General features: G+C 47.5%; 1 protein-coding gene across 17 annotated transcripts in view; it reads left to right on the forward strand.

The window, feature by feature from the left end:
* Positions 1–24,136, forward strand: part of LOC113127175 (CLIP-associating protein 1-A-like) — a 29,926-nt gene that overhangs the window by 3,460 nt on the left and 2,330 nt on the right. For 2 of the 17 annotated variants that reach the window (XM_026301511.2, XM_026301512.2), the window contains exons 4-39: positions 164–267; positions 363–454; positions 738–813; positions 1,570–1,667; positions 2,172–2,242; positions 8,066–8,206; positions 8,809–8,885; positions 8,980–9,072; positions 9,161–9,306; positions 9,446–9,581; positions 9,682–9,752; positions 9,941–10,000; positions 11,153–11,230; positions 12,281–12,448; positions 12,753–12,799; positions 12,876–13,079; positions 14,427–14,522; positions 14,742–14,909; positions 16,802–16,899; positions 17,008–17,031; positions 17,409–17,656; positions 17,768–17,831; positions 18,180–18,182; positions 18,382–18,545; positions 18,693–18,915; positions 19,049–19,144; positions 19,767–19,919; positions 20,160–20,266; positions 20,857–20,982; positions 21,818–21,965; positions 22,322–22,559; positions 22,646–22,702; positions 23,125–23,327; positions 23,428–23,556; positions 23,653–23,859; positions 23,970–24,086. In XM_026301511.2, coding sequence (XP_026157296.1) covers positions 164–267; positions 363–454; positions 738–813; positions 1,570–1,667; positions 2,172–2,242; positions 8,066–8,206; positions 8,809–8,885; positions 8,980–9,072; positions 9,161–9,306; positions 9,446–9,581; positions 9,682–9,752; positions 9,941–10,000; positions 11,153–11,230; positions 12,281–12,448; positions 12,753–12,799; positions 12,876–13,079; positions 14,427–14,522; positions 14,742–14,909; positions 16,802–16,899; positions 17,008–17,031; positions 17,409–17,656; positions 17,768–17,831; positions 18,180–18,182; positions 18,382–18,545; positions 18,693–18,915; positions 19,049–19,144; positions 19,767–19,919; positions 20,160–20,266; positions 20,857–20,982; positions 21,818–21,965; positions 22,322–22,559; positions 22,646–22,702; positions 23,125–23,327; positions 23,428–23,556; positions 23,653–23,859; positions 23,970–24,086 — 4,331 coding nt within the window. Of the gene's footprint in view, positions 1–163; positions 268–362; positions 455–737; positions 814–1,569; positions 1,668–2,171; positions 2,243–3,148; positions 3,344–6,030; positions 6,475–8,065; positions 8,207–8,808; positions 8,886–8,979; positions 9,073–9,160; positions 9,307–9,445; positions 9,582–9,681; positions 9,753–9,940; positions 10,001–11,152; positions 11,231–12,280; positions 12,449–12,752; positions 12,800–12,875; positions 13,080–14,426; positions 14,523–14,741; positions 14,910–16,801; positions 16,900–17,007; positions 17,032–17,408; positions 17,657–17,767; positions 17,832–18,179; positions 18,183–18,381; positions 18,546–18,692; positions 18,916–19,048; positions 19,145–19,766; positions 19,920–20,159; positions 20,267–20,856; positions 20,983–21,817; positions 21,966–22,321; positions 22,560–22,645; positions 22,703–23,124; positions 23,328–23,427; positions 23,557–23,652; positions 23,860–23,969; positions 24,087–24,136 lie in introns of those variants that run through there. The other 15 variants (XM_026301514.2, XM_026301513.2, XM_026301516.2 and 12 more) reach the window with 15 other exon arrangements.

A 24,136-nucleotide genomic window follows, 5' to 3' on the forward strand; every position in this document is an offset into this window, starting at 1 on the left:
TTCATGTGCATTTAATATTTTAAGTAAAATTCTCCAAAGTAGATCATATAAGTACATTCAATGAACAAATAGGTAAATTCAGTAAAATTAGATTTCAGTTGACAAAGAGAATATTTATTGAAAGAATGAGCAGAGAGGATGCTTCCACTATCTGTCTGCTCAGTTCTGCCAAGCCTGATTGATCGACTGGGAGACGCCAAGGACCAAGTTCGAGACCAGGACCAAGCACTTCTGCTCAAGATTATGGACCAGGCTGCCAACCCACAGGTGCACAACAGCACATGCTTTTATTCACACCTCTGTGTCCTGTGTGTTCACCTGGTCCCAGTGAGGAAAATCTGTCCCCGTTTCTGTTTTTTCAGTATGTGTGGGAGCGAATGGTGGGCGGCTTCAAACACAAGAACAACAGGACCAGGGAAGGACTCTGCCTCTGCCTCATCTCAACCTTAAACGTGTAAGTGACGTCTGCTGATCCGATCGGCACTGGAAATATTAGACAAGTTAGTACAGAAAACAGATTTAGGCCAAAAAAGCTTTTTATGATTATTGTGGCAGATCTTCACATTTGAGGTTGAACCAGTTTTTGCTTTTCATTTTGGTTCAGAAAATCAGAAATTCAGCTTTTCCAAAGTTACGGTGGATTTTTTTTAGTCTAATGTTTTCATGGTATGGGATTTTGCACAAAGCTTTGTATTAATGTCATGCTACAATCATCTTTTTTATTTTGTTGTTTTCAGGTTTGGATCCCAGAGTCTGACACTTAGTAAAATTGTTCCCCACATCTGTAACCTCCTCGGAGATCCCACAAGTCAGGTAGGATTGCTACTATTATTTATGGGCGTCTGCCCTCTGCTGGTCAGATGCAAACATTACAGCTCTGCAGGATCACTGCCCTGTTTCTTTCTCAAAGCTTCTGTTTGGACTCACACGTTCACTGTGTGAGTTGATATATTTTGGTGGAGGAAATATTCGGATGTTATTAGACAGATGAGCCTTTGCAGGGATGCAGCTCCGTCGTCCCCCTTCTCCGCCTTTGGCTGTGTTGTCCCCTGATAGGAACCACACTTCCTCCTGGCGACAGGAAGCCGTGCCCATGAACTTCCCTTCCTGAAACCAAACACACACACATTGCTTGTGTGTGTTTGTGTGTGTGTTAGGAGCCATCATCACCAGAATGATGAGCTGGTTGTGCAGGAACCATGTACATTGTTTTATCTGCCTTTTTGCTTGTGAGAGGAAAATAGTGACTAGTTGGACTTAACAGCCTGAGACCTGGTCCACAAACATTTAGTGGAAATGATGAGCATGTAGTCAGTGCTTCATTTGTCTGAAAAAATATATAACAACTACAGACAACACCAGAAAAACTATCTGCTTTACAATTAAATTACATAAAGAGATTGCATAAGACAATGAATAGAAAAAATACTTAACAATACACAGTGTATGTTTGAATACGACAGCCCAAGTGTTTGTTTTTGCATAGAACAGAAATACAGCACTGTAGAAGTGACAGGAAGATTCAGTGTGACAGTGTGTTCATGTGGAGTCCTTATCGCCGACCTGTAGGTGCGTGATGGAGCCATGAACTGTCTCGTAGAAATCTACCGCCACGTGGGAGAGCGAGTGAGAATGGACCTGGGGAAGAAGGGCCTGCCTCAGTCACGGTGCGTTCAAATGCTGACGAATGAGTCAATACCTGAGTATATAACTACTTTTAGTTGGTGCAGAGTTTTTTCTTTCTTGTATGTGGCTCAAAGCTTTTCTGTCTGCCTGGGCTCTTTCATTTGAAAACACTCAGCGGCTTCTCTTTCTTAAACAACATTATAAAATAGATTCACTGGTGCAATAACAGTTGTTCTTTGTCGCTGTGGCACAGAGACAACAACAAATATCACCTGTGGCTGGTGTTACATCGGCTTTCTGAGTTGTTTGTTCTGATAATATTACCCAGCAGCCACCATGGTCCACCACCGCCTGTGTATTTTTGGATGCAGACTCTGGGTGATGAGAAGTTACTTTGGCCTATTTCACAGCTCTCTGGAGAGACTGAAATGAGCCTGTTTCTGTTTTTCTGATGCCTGAAGGCAGTCAGGCCCTTTATTTCTGCTCTGAAGGTTCTTACCATCACAACAACTGATGCCAGTTCTCTCTTCTCTCCCTGTGTCCAGGCTCAACGTCATCTTCAGTAAATTTGACGAAGTTCAGAGGTCAGGCAACATGGTCCTGTCACCTGTGTCAGGTAAGATCACGTCACTTGTTCTATCTGTTTATGTTCTGCAGGCTTGGCTAAATGTGAGCTTGGTTCTGGTTTGGCGTCTGGCACAGATGCTGTTTTATGCCATAACATGTAAGAGAAGCACAGAAGCTGAATGTGAAGTACTGAATGTTGCGAGGACTGGGAGAATATCTCTGGCCCCCCAGTCTGTTACAGCTGGGAAGCTTGTCCTGGTTTCCTGTCTGTGCTTGCTGTCGTTCACTCAGAATGCAACCTGAGCTGGTTTCTTTGTGCTGTGGAAGGCGAGGAGCTTTCAGTCACTTGTCTGCAGGAAAAGTGACCCAGCAGAACTGGGACAGAAAAGTTTAAAATGGAGTAAAAAGTATGAAGGAGCTTAGTTTGTGCACAGAGCAACACAGCCCCAGCTGGTAGCAGCGAACGGTCTTCCTGTGTGGTTCAGCACTAAAACCACAACTGAGAGACGTCAGACCGGTCTCCCAGGCCGGAGCTGACAGACCTCATCACTGTGGCTCTGTTTTAATCTGACAGGGCCCCTCACTGAAAACAATGGCAAGGCCACCTTCCTTTGAGGAAGCAACATCAATATGGAGGAAGGAGCTTTACCATGTCTTTCCTTTGCAGCATCAGAAATCCTCTTGACTAAATACATGACATAGTCCTACGAATATTGGCTCCATCTCACAGTCACTTGGTTATGTAGTTATTATTCCTGCTGGGCTCATGCTGCCCTTCTTGTATAGTCACATTTAGAGCTTTTAATGTGAAGCAGCAGCAGGAAGTGGTTATTTTAAGGAATTAAACTCAGAAGAAAGAGGCTGCCGAAGGTGGAAAACTGAAATAGACATAAAAACAAGGAAAGAGAATGAGACAATACAACCCCAAAAAAAGAAATACTAAGAAACCCCAGGAAGAAAAACAGCCAAGACTCTGTACTGCAACAGCCCAAGGGCTCTTATTTTGTAGGAGTGGTGTCAGCTGTTGTCCCTAAAGTCACAAGACCAGGTTGGAGGGGAAGGGAGGAAGTGCAGCAGCGTATCAGGGACAGTGTCAGGACAGAAGGGTTTTTCTCCAGCCGAGCCACAGGAGAGCGACACGTCTCTGCAGGTAAATTCTTCACAGCCCTGTAGTAAATATCTGCACAGCTCATCGACAGCGTTTAGCTGACTGTCCTGTTAATGCTGAGTATTACACGGCTCTGTCCGCAGCTTTGGGCTCATAATTAGAAACTGAATACCACAAGTAACTGGAGCTCAGTGATGCATGTAATCCTGCTGTTTGCTCTGCTGCTGTCAGGCTGCGTGATGTGGACAGCTACATCTAAAATGTCTCAGGAGGAAAGGTTGTTAGGATTTGATTATTTCCAGCTGTGTTCTTGTCTGTTATTGGTATTCTCTTGTCTGTTTGGGTTATCTCTCATCATACATGATGAACTGTGCAGCAGGATCAGACCTCAGGTGGTTTTGTATCAGGGACCAAACTTAGACACTGGACCTTAAGGTCATTCTGTCTATCTACTATTGATACGTTTATGTTTTGTTCCCCACCGAAGTGCTGTGACTCCAGCTCTCAGGGGGCTGATATATTGTGACCTGGCTTTGTGCGTCACATCGCCTCAGGAGGCCGTGCTGAGAGACGAGGCCAGGTACCCGCTGCCAGCAGGACTTAGGTTGCACAGTTGGAGACCTCCTGAATAATGAACACTGTGCAGAGACAGAAAGAGAAAGCACCACACACCAGAGTCTCTCAGCTGCTGAGACACACAGAGCCTTTATGAAGACTAGAGTAGGGAGGAGGAAAACTGCAGTCCACGGAGGCTGGTGGATATCAAACAGGAAACCTTTACTCTCAACAGGAACCGAGACCGACACTAAAACACTGACAAACAAAAACACACCATGTTCTAAATGTTACAGATAAATAAAGGCTCCAACTGGCACTGCCCATTGTGATGGCCATCAACCACTCTAGAGAAAAGAAGTAGTTTATTTAGAGAAATCCCTGCGGTGAAGAGACGTCTGGTGAAATAACTTCAGCTTTATTCTGGGGGCCTTGTTTAGTATTTTCTAACCGCTCATTGTTTCAGGAGCCAAGTTTCAGGCTTGTATTTTTTTGTGCAGAAAATACTTGGAATACTTGCAGATGTCTGATGATACGTTATTTGCTTTCTCTGCAGCTCCAGACTTTTTAATCTGCTGAGAAAGTTGTGAATGAAGCCTGATAATTTTGTGGGAACATCCCTCCTGCTGTTGTTCCAGCTGGCTGAAATGTGACGTGGTGTCTTCCTCTTTGTTCATTTAGAGATTAAAAGGTGTAAATCATCTCAGTGTCTCAGGTTGCAGCTCAGCCTTGAGCTATAGCTGCACGATTATTTGGTGCAAATGTCGCATCAGTATTTAGGGCTGTGAAAAACTGTAAAATAAGTTGCTGTGTTTAATCGTCAGATTGACAGAGGTCGAATTGGGCTCTGCAGAAACTGGTTACCTGTTGTGGGTTAGTCCTGTAAAACCCTGAGCTGCTCTCCCACGCACCCTGTTTCTAAACGCCTCGCCTCTCCCGGGTCATTGTGTGAATTTGCATCGGGACGATCAGCTGTCAGGCTCCATCAGGCTCTGAGCGCTCAAAGACTTTGAGGCGCTGCCAGGTGGAAAACTTGTGACCGCGGCGTCCAAGGAAGGCGCTCAATTAGTCACTGGCACTGTGTTTGATTTTGCAGTCATAATTATCATTCAGCATTACCGGTGTTTTTGGTACGAGCAGTTATTATCCCCCTGTAACAAACCGACAAACACTATTTACGCACCATGGTTAGTGCTCAGTCAGTGGATCGCTAATGATCATGAGGTCGCTGTGCTTTTACTCACTACTTTACAAACTGAAGGTCTGTGGGTTTAAAGATGCTAAAGATAGGTTGCATTATGGGAAATGTAGGATCTAGCATTTTTATTTATGGTCCATACCAAAGGCTAAGATCAGTGTATCTTAACTGGTCAAATGTGGCTTTAATTTAACAGCCACACAAGTGAAGAATGAAAATGTAAAATCAGCGTTGTGTCATGGCTGTAACTGGACTAAAGAGAAAGACGTGAAGTTTGGGGAAATGCTGCCATCTTGTGGAAGGAGATGTTTCCTTTTGCTGCCTTACACAAGCTCACTGGCTGGCAAACATTGGAAGTAAGTGGTGAAATGGAAGATGAGGGAATCAGCAATGGATGCAGCTGTGCAGGTTGTTGTCGCTGATTCACAAAAATGTCCATGTCAACACAAAATTGTCAGGACAGAAGACCTGCTCCTGGTTGTTTAAGGCAAAATAACACAAAGAACAGGAAGGTAAAGCTTTCGATCTGCGTTCCAACCCTCACCCCTGGTCTTTAGTGAGGTCACGAATACAAGGGGCCCAGATGAGGGAGGGGGGAGGAGCTCAGACATCTGGAGACAGCTGTGAAAGGTGCCTGATCCTCTTGTGGCCTTTCACTGGGGTTTTCTTGCCATGTCCAACTGGTTGGAGATGCCGGGGTAGAAATAATAGAAGAATAACACAGAGACAGGAGACGTCTGTTTAATTTGAAGCTTTTAATGGTTAGTGAGTATAAACAGCAGTGAAACAGTATGTTTGTTAAAGAGAGATGAACATGTTCAATAACAAAACCTCTGTGTCAGTCTTGTGTCATTATTTATCTTCTCACATGTTGCGGAGCGGTGACCTTACAATGACGGCACCGCTCTGGCTGCTGCAGCCTGACGGAGGGACTTGGGTGGAGGCCCGATGGCTGACAGAGGAGCAGCTTCCTCTCCATCCATCCCTCCCTCGCTCCTCCCCCTCTCCTGAGTCATCATGACACCCCACCCACCAGCCCCACCTCCACACCGAGCATCTGGGTTTGTCCCCCGATCGAACCCTCCCTTCTGCTCCCATTGGTCCACTCCTCACACCCCTGCTCCTCCTCCTCCTGCTTTCCTTCATCATTTTTCTCCATCCCCTCCCTTCCACTTCCTCCATCCTGGTCCTGCCAGTCAGCGTGCTCGCTGAACCAGAGGACGAAGACGGACAGGAAGATCATATCGAAGCACATGCTCCCTGATAGGAGAGGGGGAGTAAAGTGGTTGGATTTTGCTTCTTCCTCCCCTCTTTTCTCTCCTCATCTGGAAAAGATGTGAGGACCAGCGGACCACCTGACTGTCTGTCTGTCTGTCTGCCGGCATGCTGAGGAAACTGGTCTGCAGACGGATCTGCTCCTGTAAGCTGCTGCCGCCTCCTCTGGATGCAGGGAGGGACTGAACAGAGCTCGACGTAGAGGGAAACAGTGGCGGTTGTAATCGGTGTTGAATGCAGGCGACGGGGGGAAGGGGGTGCCGGTGTGACGGCGGCTGTAAATCGAGCAGAAATGCATATGTGGTGTGTCAAACGTAAACACAGCAGGATGATTTCCTGACCCGCTCTCTGCTGAATTGTTGTGTGGACAATACACAGGATGTGATGTTGTCTGTGTCTGAGGAAAGTTAAGGTCAGGAAGCTGCACAAAGTCTGAGGATTCATCTTATCTTATTGGATTTTAACTCCTGGCTGAGTTCAGATTGTCATGGATGTGAAAAGAAAGATGAGTTTCCAAGTTGGTGCGTGACAACTGAGGCTGTCAAGGTTAAGTCAGAGCTGAATAGCTGGATTCTGTGGCCTGTTGATTTGTATTCAGACCCAGCACTGTAGTTCTGTTGTAACAGTAAATTATATTATATAGTTTTGCTCCATATTTAAACTACAGAACAATTTTTATTTATTCCAGTGTCAGTGTCCTTTTTCACTCTAAGTGTTAAAAACGTCAAAGCATTTTAAGGCATAGCTGGACATTTCTGCACTGACTGTTAGATGAGAACATTTATACCACGGTTGTGTCTGCACAAAAAGCTGCTGCTGTTTAGCTTAGCTTAGCTTAGCTTAGCTTAGCTTAGCTTAGCTTAGCTTAACACAAAGACTGGAAACAGGGGGAAACAGCTGGCCTGGCTCCGACCAACAGCTGGTCAAGTGGTTTCTGAGCCCCCCTGTGTGTACAAAAGCATATCAGTTTGCTAAATGCTGTTTAGTAGAACAGCTGACACAGATGAGCATAGTTGATAACTGTGATTTTAGACTCACAGACTCCTCCTGTCATGTTGTGTTGGTGTTAAACCTCAGGAGACAGGGAGGTTGTTTTTTTTACTACACACACAGTCAGAGTCACCTTGTGTTGGTTGGGACAGGTGTTGCACCACACTTTGATCCTGCATGAAGAATAAACTGCAACCTGACGGCTCATGATTGCTGTACTGGCTAAGTGCCCTGCTGCTTTGTGTGTGTGTGTGTGTGTGTGTGTGTGTGTGTGTAAACTCTAAATAATGAAAGAGGATTGATTACTAGCTGGGCAGATTCCTGTGCAGAGGGGGACTCGTGGTGCTCTGTCGTCCCCCATAGGAGACATTTCCAGAGGGCTGTGCTTCTTTGAGCTGCTTGTATTTATTTACTGAGAATTTAAAATTCAGTACAGGAGCTTATTTGTCCACATTAGATTGTATTCAGCATATCCATCGCTTCTTCCTGGGAACACAGGACTAATTGTCCAGTTTGTTGTCAGGGCGTTGTGTCTCCTCGCCATGGTTAGCGTGTTATGTTGTTGGTGATGTTGGAATGTGAGTTATGCCGTCTGGGTCGGTGTCTGTTAAAATGCAGAAATGTCAGAGTCCGCCTGCCTGTTGTGCATTGTCAGGGGTATCAGCTGTGGCATTTACTGTGAGGACTTGTTGTTTAGTCATGTGACCTGAACCCTCTGACTGCCTGTTCTGTTCCTCCTCCTCCAGACAAAAACTTTGAGGACGATGACTCGGTGGACGGCGGCCGCTCTTTGTCCTCGTCCAAAGGAGCCTCGCTGTCCGGGAGGAAGCCGGTGAGCATGGGCTCGTTTCGGCGCCCGGGCTCTGCCTCCGGCACCAAGTCTGCAGGTCAGAACCAACACCGGTCCGATGTGTCACCGAACCAGATGTGCATCCAAATATGATGATGTTTTTACAATATCAATGTTGATTCTTGCAGCAGATGAAATATCCACATGGTGAAATGTGTCGCACTGAGTTTGAAGTTCTAACAAACATCTTGGAAGGTTTTATAGTCACATATGAAAAAAGGGATGTAATCGACACATATTCTGACTCGTGGTGGCATTTATCTTATGACTTTACTGAAGAAAATGTCTGTGTAGATTCTCAGTCGTCCAGGGGAGGTTATCTAGAGGTTAAGTTTCTGTTCTTTCTTTCTGAGTAGTCTGAAGAAAATGGTTCACTTCATATCTTTAATTCCCTGCACTTGACTGTGAATATTCATTTATTTTTCCATTAACATCTTTAACATGTTTTTGCCACTGAAAAAGAATAAAGTAGCATTTTTTTTATGTTAAGTGACAGATTTGCTGTTGGCTGATTCAGGTCAGTTTTGATCTTTAAATATTTCAGTTAACTGTTACTGATGTGTCGCCTGGCGGGTAGGATCTGTTATTTAAACCTTTTTGTAATTGCCTGGGTCTGAATTCCTGCCCTGGTGTCTGCAGGGAGGGACGGATCCGGTGCTGGAGCTGTGGATGAGGAGGACTTCATCCAGGCCTTTGAGGATGTTCCCACAGTGCAGGTGTGACAGATTGTTTCAGTCTGTCTGTTCTAGTCTGTGTCTTTTTCTTTGCTTCCTATTATCCATCCTCTCCTCTCTCTCTGCTCTTCACCAGATCTACTCAAACAGGGAGGTGGAGGAAGCCATGACGAAGATTCGTGATGTGCTGTCAGATGATAAGAAGGACTGGGAGCTCAGAGTGGCAGCCGTAAGATGCCCTGGCTTTTCTCCTCTCGGTTTGTAGAATCAATAAGGTGAAAGTGTCTTTGGTGATCTCTCTTGTCCTGGTGCTGCAGCTGAAGAAGATGCGTTCGCTGCTCCTGGCCGGTGCGGCGGAGTTCGATGGGTTCCCGCAGCAGCTGCGTCTCATGGAGGCGGCGTTCAAACTGTCTGCCAAGGACCTCCGCTCTCAGGTGGTGAGGGAGGCCTGCATCACTCTGGGGTAAGGCCATCTGAAGGTCACTGCACTATAGTGACGTAATAGTAATAGTGATGATGATGGGTTTTATTCCGCTGCTTGTTCTTTACTGCACCCTACACTGATTTATAATGGTGTGACTCCTCTGCTCTGCTGTCACCAGCCACCTGTCGTCGGTGCTCGGCAGCCGGTTCGACCACGCGGCAGAGGCCATCATGCCGACCCTCCTCAACCTGGTCCCTAACAGTGCCAAAGTCATAGCCACCTCCGGCGTGGCCGCCATCCGCCTCATCCTCCGAGTACGTGGACAACAAACGTGATTTATTACTGAAGATTTCCAGTGATCAAGTTAAGATCAGTTCACATGAAGATTTGACACTGATTTCTCATATTTTGCAGCGCACACACTTCCCACGTCTCATCCCCATCATCACCAGCAACTGTACGTCCAAATCTGTGGCTGTCAGACGGTGAGCAGTGTTTTAGTTTAGTTTATTTCTGTATTTCTTTGGTTTTGTTTGCGTTTGTGTTGCTCTTCTCTTATTATTCTCATGTAATTTTCCAAGGGTTCTACACAGATTTGTAAAGTCAGGGAACAGTGAAAATGAAATGAAGTGGAGAAACGTGCGGACACTTGAGATTCTGTTCTGTTCTACAGACGCTGCTTTGAGTTCCTGGACCTGCTGCTGCAGGAGTGGCAGACGAGCTGTTTGGAGAGGTGAGAAAAGTTTATTGTGTTTGTCTAAGCCGATCCCAACGTTCTGCACCAGCTCCCTTTATTTCTGTTTTACGTGTCCTCGGTGATGACACATGCACAGCAGGAGGCGTCAGAGCATGTGTGACCACACGAGAGAGAAGCCAGCTGATCTCTCAACATAACCATATAAACCCAGTGAACCCAGAGAAAACATGTCATTAAAATTAACAGTCGTCCTTCGAGTAAACCGTACAGACAGAATTTGTCTGAAGTGGCACGTTACCTTGTCAGGAAATGTGACCCTGGCTGGGTCAGGGTCTATCTCAGCAGTTTCCATGGTGATGCCAGAGGGGTCTCCGTCTGCCGCCAAAGGGCTCATTGTGTTTCCGCCTGGCTGCTTCCTGCTGCTGCCACCAGGGAGAAACCTGAGTTGACCCCCCAGTACCAGGGGAGCTCTCTGGTTGCCATGGAGGAGCCAGTGTGGGGGTGCACAGATCACACAGCAGCATCAGCCAGTGACAGCAAATCAAGCGTTACAAGCATTGTGACAAAAATAATAGTTTTAGGGTCGTATCTGCACTTGTGCCTCTGGAATGATGAAATGAAAACATGTCTCCTGATGACTGCAGACTTTAAAAGGGTCTCAGAGCAGACAGCTGGGAGCCACAACGTCAGCTTGGCAGGTTTTGCAAACAGCTGCGTCGTTTTGCTTTAAAAGCCCAAAGTTCACTGACTGCGGTCTGTACTGCAGAGCAGATGGCAGGTTTCTGAGTCTCACAGGAGCTCAGAGGTCAGTTCTGCAGCTAATGCTGTGTTCGTACCGTTTGGCACGATGGTAAAGTGGGCAATGATTAGCGTCAGTGTACGACTGCGGGTATATACTGTACACGCAGCACTAGAGTCAGAGCTTTTGGCAGATTTTTACAGACTTGTAGCATCGAATTGTTTGGCTCTGAAGCAGAAATACACCCATACCCACAGAGCTGCTGCTCACACAGTAAAACAGGGAGGAGTCGAGCAAAGCATTGTTATTAGTGCATTATTAATAACATCGCTGAGCTTGTTTGCATTACAGGTCTTAGATTTTCAAGGTCAGCTGGTGTTCACCTGTGCCATCACACACACACACACACACACCAAAACTTTTTTGGTTTTCCTGTCTCACCTTCGTAGACATGGAGCAGTTTTAATGGAGACTATAAAGAAGGGGATCCATGATGCAGACGCTGAGGCTCGCGCCGTGGCCAGGAAGTAAGTCTCACCTTTTGTTTTTTTTTTCACTGCTGAACCATCGTGATGAACAATAAACCAAACTAAAACCTGTCAGCTACCACGCCCCTTTTTCTGCACAACACAAACCCAAATCAAAGTAGCTGCTATCTTCACATTTTAAGGGTTATATTGATGACCTTGGAGTCGTTTAAAGGAAAAGCTTTCCAGTTTATTATTTCACGCTGTAAAATATGAAATATGACTCCCCTTCCCCTCGTAGCTTCGTCCAGTGTTGTCAAGGAAACTTACTGTAAGCATCCGGGGCCGTTTAAATCCCCCCTCCCCCTCGTCGGCCATACAGTGTGATTGGAAAGGCCTCATCACTGGCTACAAGATACGTCAGTCATCATTGACAAACAATGTGACTGGCTGATTTTACTGCCATTAGAAGTTGTCCTGTTGCCCTGGGTGGGTATTGGTCTGACTCGTGACTCCAATTGGTTTTCGTACTTACTTACACTGTAAAACGTAACAATGGTTTTATGGATTTACGTCTTCTGGACTAAAAACATGGATGCACTATGTTCCCTGGATTCTAACGAAAGAAATTATATGCAACACTTGATGTTTTCGTACATGTATGAACTGACGTTACAGGAGAGGTAAGGACTAGCGTTTTCCCAACATCTGTACTCTTGTTAAACATTAAGAAACTGTAGTCGCTGTGAGAATTCAATCCTAAATTGCTTTATACCCTTTGAATCGTGAGACTTTCTGTTTTCATATGATAAATAGTTTGTCGGACTTTATTCAGATTTGTCAGACGATCTTTGGTAATAAATCTGGAAATACAATTTTGGTCCCAGGGCTGGGACCGGGGTAACTTACATTATGACTGTCTTATTAAATGTAGTCGTGTCACTGTTCATAAAAGCTGCAGCAGGGGAGTAGGAAACCAACTCTGAGAAGTGTCCAAACTGTGACAGAGATGCAAGACGTGCACAAAATAAGCAGAATATGATCCACAAGGTCACATCTGACACAAAAGTCCTGACGGTTGGTTTTTGGCCCTCTTACTTGCTGTTGCAGGTGTTACTGGGGTTTCCACGGACACTTCAGCCGGGAGGCAGAGCATCTGTTCCAGGGCCTGGAGTCGTCTTATCAGAAAGCTCTGCAGGCCCACCTGAGGAGTGGAGACAGCCTGATGTCGCTGCCTGTCTCTGATCGCTCCTCCTCCTCCTCTCAGGAGAGCTTAAAGTGAGACTCCTCCTCCTCTCTGATTGATTTATGGGACAACTGGGAAACATTTTAGAAGATTTTTAAAAGATTTTATTGGGCAACACTCCAGTACTTACAGTACCTGATGGTCATCAGGAGTCCTGGATCTGGACTAAAGCCTTGTGTTGGCAGAACACAGGGTTTTTCCATTTGGCTGATGTGATTCTTTGTTTCTTCACTTATTTTCTGCCCAGACAGAGAAAGGAAGCTCTGTGAGTGGTTTTCTTTTGCATTTGAATCAAGGTGGTTTTATATTTCCCTTTTTCACTTTTTGTCTCCTCAGTCGACCCCTGTCTGTAAAAAGCACCACTGGGAGCAGCACCACAAGATGTAAGGGGACTATTTTTTCATTGTTCGGTTGCTGCCGACGAGGTACAGGAGATACTGAATGTGTGTGTGCTTGCAGCCAAAGGTGCCCACAGCTCCAGGACTCCTGCCGCAGCCTCCTCTCCAGGCTCCCTCCAGCGCTCTCGCAGCGATGTGGACGTCAACGCCGCGGCCACCGCCACGGCCCGCACCAGGATGCCCGCCGTGTCCTCTGCCGTGCGGTCGCCGACCTCGCCTTTCAGTTCGGCCTCTGCGCTTCCCCCCGGATCCTATGCCTCCCTGGGTGAGACAGACCGGTGGATTTTTAATTAAAAACGTTCATTTTTTTAAAAACACTGCAGAAACACTTTTCTGTGTGTGCAGGCTGTTTCTAAAGTTTTAAAATATTGTGAGACATGTCGGTGCCAGTCAGATTTGCTGTATATCGCTGTTCCCCCACCCACTCACCTAATCTTAACCCCTGACCCCTAACCCTGTTGTCTCTCCTGGGCTCGCCCGCCTGTCAGACGGCTCTGTTAATGTGGACGGTAAGCTGTGTGTGTTCAGGGGAATGGTGTGTGTTTCCCCCATCAGTACTGGTCGTCTGTGATGGAAGTGTCAGTGCATGGACTGTCGATGCATGGTGTACTGTTCCTCTTTAGGAAAGCTGCCAGTATCTGTGGTAATGGGGGCAGACGAGTGAATGGATCCTCCCACTGCTGAGTGTTAGTTATTTTGTCAAGTTGTCTGTCTGCACAACTAAATATACAGTAGGTGCAGAATCAGAGAAGCTGCTGGTTGGAAAGTGTTTGTCCTTTTGTAAATTCTCAGGTTTTCCTCAGTATTTAACACAAGGTCTGTCTCTGGAGCTGGTGGAGACGTTGCCGTTTGTACCGGAAAACTTCTTTCTTCCACTTTTAGGTTATTTTTGAGGCCGAAGTGTAGATGGCGAACAACTACAAACTGGTGTGTCATCTTTTATTGGATCGTCTCAGCATCTCTAATCACTTTAACTTTGTTTCTGTGGAATCAGGCCACAGTCAGTCAGAGGCGTCTTTCAACACTGATACCAGGTTGTTACCAGCGCGACAAATCAGAGCCTAGTTGTTGGTGTTTCCAGAACATCCAAGTATTTTCTAGAACTCGCCTTAATGATGTAGATGTTCCTGAGTCTTCACGCTGATGATTAAACCTGATGAGAATCTGTTGAATCTCTTGGACACCGGAGCATGTGGTTGACCTGACATCTGTGTCTCTATGTCGTGGTGTCTTTGTTCAAAGTACAGTTGCACGTTATTCACCATGTAGTCTGTCTAGATACAAAAAACGTGGTCAGGATTCCACTTCTGGTCTTTTTTGGATCAATGTGGAGTCTTGGGAGAAAAAACATCCATATACCTTGTAAGTTGTTACCTCTGTCCCATGTTGATGTTTTCTGAAGGATGGAAAAAAGAGGAGAAGTTTTGTTTCAGACTGAGCGAGTTGTGTCATTCCTCTGTTTTCCATCTCTCACTGGTTTCATACCCTCAGTCGTGTTTCCCTCCTTATGGTCTCAGTTTCAGTTTCTGCATGACAGAAGTAGAACATAACGGCTTTGAAGCCTGCAGCAGTCCTTTGAAGGATTCGTCTCTCTCGCCCTGTTCCTCTCCAGGTCGGGTCCGAACCCGGAGGACGAGTTCAGGAAACAGTCCGTCGGTGACAGACAGCCGGGGTCGGAGCAGAGGCAAAGTCGTGTCGCAGTCTCAACGTGAGTAGCTGGTGGTTTTTCACACATTAGAACACGTCAGTCAGTACTAACATTGAATACCCAGAACTACATCTGAGGTTTGTTATTCTCTAGAATGTTTTCTACATTAACTTGTTTTTGTTGGAAGATTTTTTTGAGAGTGAAATAAAATACGTTTCACACTAAAAGAAAAAGAGCAGGTAAAGAACATCCACGTTAATCCTTTCTTCTCTGCTTCAGCCAGCAGCAGGTCGGGTTCTCCCGGCCGACTGCTGAGGATCCCCAGGCCAACGATGGGCACCGCCACCGCCAACAGCCCCGTCACCAGCCTGACCGACAACAGCCGGCCACGAGGTCACCGCAGCCAGGGCTGCAGCCGAGAGACCAGCCCCACCAGATCTGGCACGGGTAAAGAGCATGCTCAGTGGAATTTCAAAATAATCAGTCAAACTCTCGTATGTAAAACTGGAAAAAGCTACAGGAAAGGTTTAAAAGGTTCAGGCAGCAGCGACACATAACTGCTGAAAGATAAATTGGCAAATAAGCTGAAGGTGAAAGGAAAAAAGTTCGTTTAAGGTATAAAAACACATTAAGTCACTGTGGATCAAATTTATTAAACGTGATTTGAAAGCTTGTCTTTTTTCTTGAGAGGGACTCGCACATATTTGCACCCACACCTCACAGGACGACAACACTCCCGGTTCTTATTCTCTCCCACTAATACTGTCCCTGTTGCCCCCGACTCTCCATCCTCTCTGCCTGACTAACTGTCTCTGCAGAGCTTCAGGTGTGTTGATGTCTGGCTGTGTGTGCTACAAGCTAAACTGTCCCCCTGCGCCGCTCTCTGTCTGTCTGCCTGTCTGTCTCTGCCTCGCCTCTTCAGCCCGCAGTCGAATCCCTCGACCCAGCATGAGTCAGGGCTGCAGCCGCGAAACCAGTCGCGAGAGCAGCCGTGACACCAGCCCTGCCAGGGGTTTCTCCCCCCTGGGTGAGTATGGTACTGCAGACCTGCACAGACCTCCTCTCTCTCCACACCAGCCCTCATACAGAGGAGTTAACACCATCTGGAAACTTAGTACAGAGAGAAATAAAGTCGTTTACAGTTTGGGAAGTGCAGAGAATGGCTTGAAACACATTCCGACAACACCTAAGAACACCAGTATCATTGTAACATGAACATTTTACGACTCGGTTCTCTTCTTACACTGCACATCTGTCCACACCTGTTTTCCTGCCTGATTCTCTGCATGTTCTGTATTTAAATGTCCAGATTCTTGTCTGTTCTATCCTGTGAATCTTCTGGTTAAATTTGCAGCTGATGCAAAAACACTTATTTACATCGCACACGCCATAATGATCACAAACCAGCTCTCGTCTCTTTAGCGTCCTCTTTTTCTCCTGGTCTCCTCTAACTTTCCGTCCTTCTGCAGCGACTCGGCGTCACTCCCGTTCGACCAGCGCCCTGTCCTCGGCAGAGTGCTACTCAGGTGATCATGAGGAACCAGGTTCACGCTGTTAGCCAGATACACAAACAGATCACATCATATTCCATGTTCACCTCTGTGGCTAGCTGACCTATCCTGCTTTACGAAGCCTCACTGGGAAATAATCATCACACTGTTAATCCTAAATGTCAGCTACCACAGACATGGCTGGTCACATAAAACCTCCCATCTTGTTTCCCACTGTGGTTCACATGAAGCACTGCACTTCATTCACCTGCAGGGGGCGACACTAAAGCTCCAAACAGTCTCCACAGTGGCAGAAATGCTGCTTGTTGATGTAAAACTGCTACTTCAGTTTCTGTATTTTGTTTGTGGTTCTGCTGTTTTTAGCATCTCAGTTAGACAGAGTTGACTCACGTGGCCTTTTTTTGCACTTTTGATGGTGAATATGCTGTTTTATATTTATTTGCTTTGATTTTTCATTGTCAAACTCTGTGTTGCTCTTTTGGTAAAAACAGTCTCTGCTAATTGCTTTGGGTTGAGAGTTGTATAAATCAGTCATGTTGCTCCCCAACATTGTCGCTCCTGATGAATTGGACATTTTAAATGCATGAAATTAATTCCATCTCACTCAGCTGGAGCTGACTCACCTAAACAGGACCACGACACTCTTCACTCCAGTAAATCTGTTAATCAGTCGTGACTGTAAAGAAAATAATTCATTGCTGTTCAGAAGTGAAGAAAGTGCTGGTCCTCTTTACTGAGTTTTATTTGATTTGAAGCAGCTGTTAGCAAACTGCACAGTGAGAGCTTTATCTGGATCTGCTAACGTGGGTTTGGTCTGTCCTCGTTCAGATCGGCTCTCCCATCAGGCTCGGATCTCAGCCTCCGTCAACGCCATGAGAATCCTCAACACCGGTACAGAGGTCGAGGCTGCTGTGGCCGATGCTCTGGTAAGAATTTATAATAATAAAAACAATGAAAATGATGGATTTGTTGGTTGTACGTTCCTGCAGTAATGTTCTTCTGTGCTCTTTTTTTCTGGGTGTTGTTAATTTCAGCTCTTAGGAGACTCGAGGAGTAAGGTACAAATGAATCTGCCTCAGAGCTCATTCATCCACTCAGTGCATGCAGAGCATGAGCTTTACACACTGACGTAACATTTTAAACATGGACATGACAAAGAGCGAGCGGGTTGGGACGCAGTGCTGCTGCAGATGGTCTAACATGGAGCTGAGAGCAGATTCCCAGTGTCACAGCTCTCACCAGTTTGGTGCAAGCTGCTGGTTGTAACACGTTTGGCTGAAGCGAAGCATCAGCGCTTCCATCCAGCAGTGCACACCACATAATCCTAAACCTGCACGTGTCCTATGCTGTAGCTGCATGGCTTGGCCTTCTCAGAGCAGACTGGACTTCTGTAAACCCTCTTAACATTTCTTTTTTTTTTTCTTTTTTTACTCAGCGGAGACCTGCACGGCGGCGTTTCGAGTCTCCTGGTATGTACTCGGATGACGACGCCAACAGCGACGCCTCCAGCGCCTGCTCAGAGCGCTCGTTCAGCTCACGCAACGGCGGCGTGGCGCCTCACTACCTGCGTCAGACAGAGGACGTGGCGGAGGTGTTGAACCACTGTGCCAGCGCCAACTGGTCTGAGAGGAAGGAGGGACTGCTGGGCCTGCAAAACCTGCTGAAGAGCCAGAGGATGCTCAGGTGACTGTGTGACTTTGGCTTGTTCCTTTAAAACAAAGGCGACGTCAGTTTTGGTAAGATTTACTCAGTTTCCTCAGGTCGTCCTTTTAAACTGCTGCCTGTTTTTCACAGCCGTGTGGAGCTGAAGAGGCTTTGTGAGATCTTCACCAGGATGTTTGCAGACCCTCACAGCAAGGTGAGATCCTGTGCAGCTGCACCTCTGCAGCACTGAGCATGTGCCAAAAGGCCCAGTGGAAACTAACACCAGGCACCAGCCAGTTGTTCACCCAGCCCTGCAGTCTGGGCCGTTAGCTGCCTGACAGGGCCGCTTCCCTGTGGACACTGAACCTGAGTTGATCTTAAGAGCTGCAGCACAATAATCAGTTGAACAGGATGCATTGATTGTCAGTGTAGTGACTGCAGGTGGTCTTCAGAGTAAACGATGTCAGTGCTCACATGTCAGAACTAACTGCAGGACAAACTAACAGAATGTGTTTTTTGTTGCATGCCTCCTCTGCCTGCTGGGGACTCTAACACACACCAGAGAGTAAGTGTTTACTCACCTTCAGATCTGCTGCTCACTGTCCTGTCACATTTCAGCACATCTGGAACAAACACTGGAACACAAACTGTCAAGAACCGAATCCATCGTTCTTTCCTTCCGTGTTTCCTTCCTCTCTGTCCTTCCTTTCTTTTATGTTCCTGCTGCCTCTCCTCTCCTCCTCATCCCTTCCTCTTCCTCTCAGGTCTTCAGCATGTTTCTGGAGACTCTGGTGGATTTCATCACGCTGCACAGGGACGACCTGCAGGACTGGCTTTTTGTCCTGCTCACCCAGCTGCTGAAGAAGATGGGGGCCGACCTGCTGGGCTCCGTCCAGGCCAAAGTCCAGAAGGCCCTGGACATCACCAGGTGAGTGGCACTGATGAAACCTTTAATCAAATGATTTCACTGTCACTGTCTGCTTCTTTCCTTTGCTGAATTATTTATGACATACCAGACAAGTAACAAATGATCTTTGTGATAATTAGTTTTCTATTTTTGCCCGTCTTCTTGTAGAGAGTCGTTCCCGTATGAGCAGCAGTTCAACATCCTGATGCGTTTCATCGTGGATCAGACACAGACGCCCAACCTGAAGGTGAAGGTGGCCATCCTGCGCTACATCGAGGCGCTGGCTCGCCAGATGGACCCGGCCGACTTCGTCAACTCCAGCGAGACACGTCTCGCCGTCTCACGCATCATCACCTGGACCACTGAGCCCAAGAGCTCCGACGTCCGTAAGGTGGGACAGTGTGGAGTTTCACACCTCCCGCTTTCCCAGAGCATTTCAGTTCTCCTTTGTTTCAACTTTTGTTTTCACTACTTCATTTTTTTCCCCCCCCCAATCGCCATTTCTCACCCACCAACCACCCCAGACCCTTCATAACTGGGCAGGGGAGGATTTCTCAGGCCGAGCGAGCACCGTGGCCTCTCTGCCTGGGGAGGGCAACCTGGAGGAGAGGTGCAAGCAGGTAGAATCTCCAGCAAGCAGCATGAGCAGAGTTTATAACCTCCTGTAACCCAGGCAGACGCACTGAGAGCAGCTTGTTAACACTAACTCCTCCGAGGCCGATTTCAGCTGTGTCATGTCTCAAACTGCTTCATATTCAGTGAACTGACGGCAGGTAAACAGGAGCACGGACAGTAGATGTTTCTGTGAACTTGGTCGGCGTTTTTGAGAATAACTGCTGCAAACATAACCTCTGGGTTCCGCATGAAGTTTTCCAGTTTGCCTTTAACTTTTAACTGTAACTTTTTTGATTTGTGCTGAGATGGACAGGCTGCATGTTCACAGATTACCATTAACGTCCATATTTACCTCCAAGGCCAGATGTCAGAAATTTTCACTCATCCTCTTTCTGCTCGGACCAGAGGAAGAACTGGGCTGACCCAGTTATAACTTGGACCAGATTACCTAAAGTCACTGGTCACTCCATAAACAAAGTCCTGTTGACAGAGGTCACAGTTCATCAGCTCATGGCAGCAGCAGGGCCCAGTCCAGTGCTGTGTACTGGGTGCAGGAGGAGAGTGTGGTAATAAATCATGTTTTCTGTGTGTGTGTGTGTGTGTGTGTGTGTGTGTGTGTGCGTGCAGGCAGCCCAGGTGGTGCTGATCGCCCTGTTTGAGCTCAACACACCGGAGTTCACCATGCTGCTGGGAGCTCTGCCCAAAACCTTCCAGGACGGGACCACCAAGCTGCTGCACAACCACCTGAGGAACGCCAGCGCTAACAGCTGCATTGGCATGGTAACACACACACACACACACACACACACACACATTGAAAACAAGGCATTTGGTAACTTATGGTGGACATTTCTAGACAAATTGAGCATAATAATAAATAAAGTAATTGTTGTTTGCAGTCCTAAAACAATTAATTTCTGCTGTGATAACAACCACCTGTAGATGTGTTGTCCTCTGCAGATGATTTCCAGATGTTTTGGTGGTGTGAGTGAAGCCAGCTGTGTGTTTTCACATCCGCAGGCATCTCCCAGTAACTCGGCAAGTCGGACGCCTCCTCGACAGCCCAGCAGCCGCAGCAGCCCGCTGACCTCGCCCACCAACTGCTCCCAGGGAGGCCTTTCTCCCAGGTCGGTCACCGTGTGGTCCCTGTCCCACCTGGACTCCACAGTCCACTTACGGTGCAGGCAGCTGCTGTTCTAAAGTTTCATGGGAACATTCAAACGCCTTTTCCTCCACACCAGAACCGTTTAATTTTATCTCCACTGATAAAATGCTGCCATTTTCAACTCATCCCTGCACATTTTCACCTTGAAACCAGAATCCTGGGCCTTTTTACAGCAAAGTGTAGAATTTAGTTGTGTTTACTTGTTGAAGTTACTCAGATCAGGGCCTGAGATGAGTCAGATGAAAACAGGACCAGGTCTGTTGTGAAACCTTCAGTTACATTTCTCTTTAGAAAGTCCTTGTTTCTTCATGAGGCCTCCCAGCTGCCAGTAGTTGGTGCTTATGTCAGGACACCAGTTTCCAGAGACCAGCATCATACAGCTCAGAGCAGAGCTTCTCCTGATTCTTCTCACATCTGTTTTCTCTTTGGGTCGCTCCCCTCTTCCCCCTCCCCTCCTCTCTTCCTCCTCCCCTCCTCTCTTCCTCCTCCCCTCCTCTCTTCCTCCTCTTCATGCTCCTCTTCGTCCTCCTCTTCCTCCCCGGCCGGTTGCAGTCGGCTGTGGGGCTGGAGTGCTGACGGTCTCTCTAAGTTCCCCCCTCCTCCATCCTTCCCGTCCCCTCCTCCTCCACCCACAGCCCACTCCTCCGGCAAGGCTCTGCGACGAGCTTACTCACCCAGGTAAACCCTCCCCTGTCTCCTCCTCCTCCTCCTCCTCCTCTTTGTCTGATTGGGTTTCACAGAATATCGTTTTTATTAGCACTGCTCTGTTGACACCAAACATCAGACTCCTGAAAATAAAGTGAGGCTCAGTTTTCAGAGAGGCTTCTCTCTCAGCTGTTTGTTTCTGGAGGACATGCTGTGAAACCTAAAACCTCCTGTCGTCACTTCGGCTTTGCTGCCTCCACCTGCTCCCGTTGAAACTCACCGTCCGTCGTCTCTGCTTTGTTGTCACTGAGCTGAAAGCTCTCGTGAAGAAAAGTGTCTGTGTGTTTGTCAACATGCACGGCCGTGCACGTGCACTGGACTGTACTGTAACACTGGTGCTCAGAAAACGGTGCAGTCCTGCCTGTTTCCTGGTCATGGACAAAACCCGGAGAGCTTCAAGGTGTTTTATTCAAGAAGCTCTTCGTCACTGCCGATAGACTCCAAAGTTTAAAACCATTTAGAAAAACTGATTTTAGTTTTTACACAGGGTATTAAAAAAATTCATCTTAAATTCAGCTTTGATTTTGTTAAAATATGAGACGTGGGAAACTGATCCATATGTTCCTGAAGAGGAGTTAGGATTGTGTTTGGTCCATGTCTACGAAACGTCCTCAGTCATTGGTCGCAGAAGTGGCGCTGATCCACGGCCACTGCATGGCTGAACCAAATCTCTGAGGTGGTCTTGGATCAGCCCAGCAGCAGCATCTGAGGATCTTTGGGTTGGGTTCGTTAGGTCATGATGAAACCTATTTTGTCCCGTGCGATGAAGTTTTCTAATAAACCTGTTTCCGCTCTCCCGCGTCTGCAGCATGCTGGAGTACGACAGCGAGAACCTGAATTCAGAGGAGATCTACAGCTCTCTGCGCGGCGTCACCGAGGCCATCCAGAACTTCAGCTTCCGCAGCCAGGAAGACCTGCTGGAACCGCTGAGGCGGGACAGCAAGAGGGACGGCACGGTGAGGAGACCCACGGCTTCTGTGTCCAGTGCTGCAGCAAATGCTCACTGATGAGCAGCAGGGCCGTTTTTTTAATTAAGTGAAGACGTGTCAGAAAAGTGTGAGATGCTGTGTGTTGTCCTGACAGGTTCCTGCTATACAGGCCTGTGAAGTCAGATTATTATTTGGCTCATCAGCTAATTGATTAATTGGCTGATGGCTCAAGATTTACACCGACAGTGACATTTACCCAGGAACTAGAATTTTTCTTCCAGATCAAGATGGATGGACCAAATGATAAAATCAGAACTAAAACTTGAGTTTTGCTGAACATGGTGACTGATTTCTCCTGTTTTCCTCTGATGTGGTTTCGTCAGCTTGGAGTCGGCGCGTCCTCAGACTCGGACCCTCGGCTCGGCGGAGACGTGGTGGAAAGTGGACGCACAGCTCTGGACAATAAGACCTCGCTGCTGAACACGCCTTCGTCGCGATCCTTTGCCGGACCTCGCTTCCGAGAGTACAACCCATATAACTACACCGACAGCATCGGCGCACTGGACAAAGCCGCCCTGAAGGAGGCGCTGTATGAGGACGCCGTGGAGCAGCTGCGAGATGGTGACGCTTGGTTCTGTTGGGCTGGAGAACGGCTAAGGAGTTTGTGTTTTTCTTCTTGACGTGTCTTAATGTGTCTGTGTTTCCAGCAGGTCGCCGACAGGAATGTGTTGAAAACAAGATCATGAACCTGAAAAGCTTCCCAGGTAACGGCACCGAGCAACATCAGAGACACGAGAACGATTTTTAGCATCTGGCTCATTTTTCTGCCGTAACTGATTAACTCGTCTCCAGGATGATCCATCATCCAAAGATAAACAGGCACAAAGTTATGAAGCTTCTCTTGGGGAGAAATACCAGAATGTCCTCAGAGCAAACTGATGAGTTCACGTCCACGTCTGTTTATCTTTAGCTTGATTTAGATCCGAGCTGCTGACTTTTCCCACCGTAGCACTGCACCAGAGTAACACACGGTTATTTAACATCTGCCATGGAGAGCACAGTGAACATGTAATGTGGCAGAACTTACGATGTTCTAACAAACTACCTGAGAGCAGACTGATGTTGCAGTGAAGTTTTTAAGTCTTGTTTAAATTGTTTGCTGTCGACCTTTGTCCTGGACCGGCAGCAGGCCCAGAGGAGCAGCTGGAGTTGGTCAGGGACCTGCTGAAGGATCTGTCCCTGGGCCAGGCAGGCGAGCGGAGCCCGGAGGAGCGTCGGGGAACCCTTGTGGAGCTGCTGAAGGTGGCCCGAGAGGACAGCTCTGTGGTTTGGGAGGAGCACTTTAAGACCATGTTGCTGCTGCTGCTCGAGATGCTGGGAGACAAAGACGTAAGGACGAATTCAGTCTTTCACTCTCTGTAAAACACTTTGTGATCTTCATCACGTTTGTTGAAAATATTTGGAGAATCAGCAGTTTGTTCTCTGTCAGCACACAATCCGGGCGCTGGCCCTCAGAGTCCTGAAGGAGATCTTGAGAAACCAGCCGGCTCGCTTCAAGAACTACGCCGAGCTCACCATCATGAAGACTCTGGAGGCTCATAAAGATTCACACAAAGAGGCGAGGCTTATTTTCAGCTTTGAGACATGCTGGGATGTCAGGGGTGTTTTGTTTTCCCTCCTTCATGCCCTTTCTCCTCCTCTTTAACCTCTGAAGGTGGTGCGGGCGGCGGAGGAGGCGGCCTCCACGCTGGCAGGCTCCATCCACCCGGAGCAGTGCATCAAAGTCCTGTGTCCCATCGTGCAGACGGCCGACTACCCCATCAACCTGGCGGCTATCAAGATGCAGACGAGGGCCATCGAACGCATCAGCAAGGAGCCGCTGCATCAGCTGCTGCCTGATGTCATACCTGGACTGCTGCAGGTGAGTCGTGCTGCGAACGCTGAGCCTTTTTTCCTCCCGTACGACGGGCACAGTAGCGTGGACTCAGCGGTGTGTTCGTTAGTTTCAGTCAGTATCGCCTTCTGTCGCAGGGCTACGACAACACAGAGAGCAGCGTGAGGAAGGCCAGCGTCTTCTGCCTGGTGGCCATCTACTCTGTGATCGGCGAGGAGCTGAAGCCGTACCTGGCCCAGCTGACCGGCAGCAAGGTAGGGCGGCAGCTTTCACACTTGTCTCGGTTTACTCCGCACAGCGCACT

Source organism: Mastacembelus armatus, chromosome 2 (genome assembly GCF_900324485.2).
Source record: "Mastacembelus armatus chromosome 2, fMasArm1.2, whole genome shotgun sequence".
NCBI classification, from domain to species: domain Eukaryota; kingdom Metazoa; phylum Chordata; class Actinopteri; order Synbranchiformes; family Mastacembelidae; genus Mastacembelus; species Mastacembelus armatus.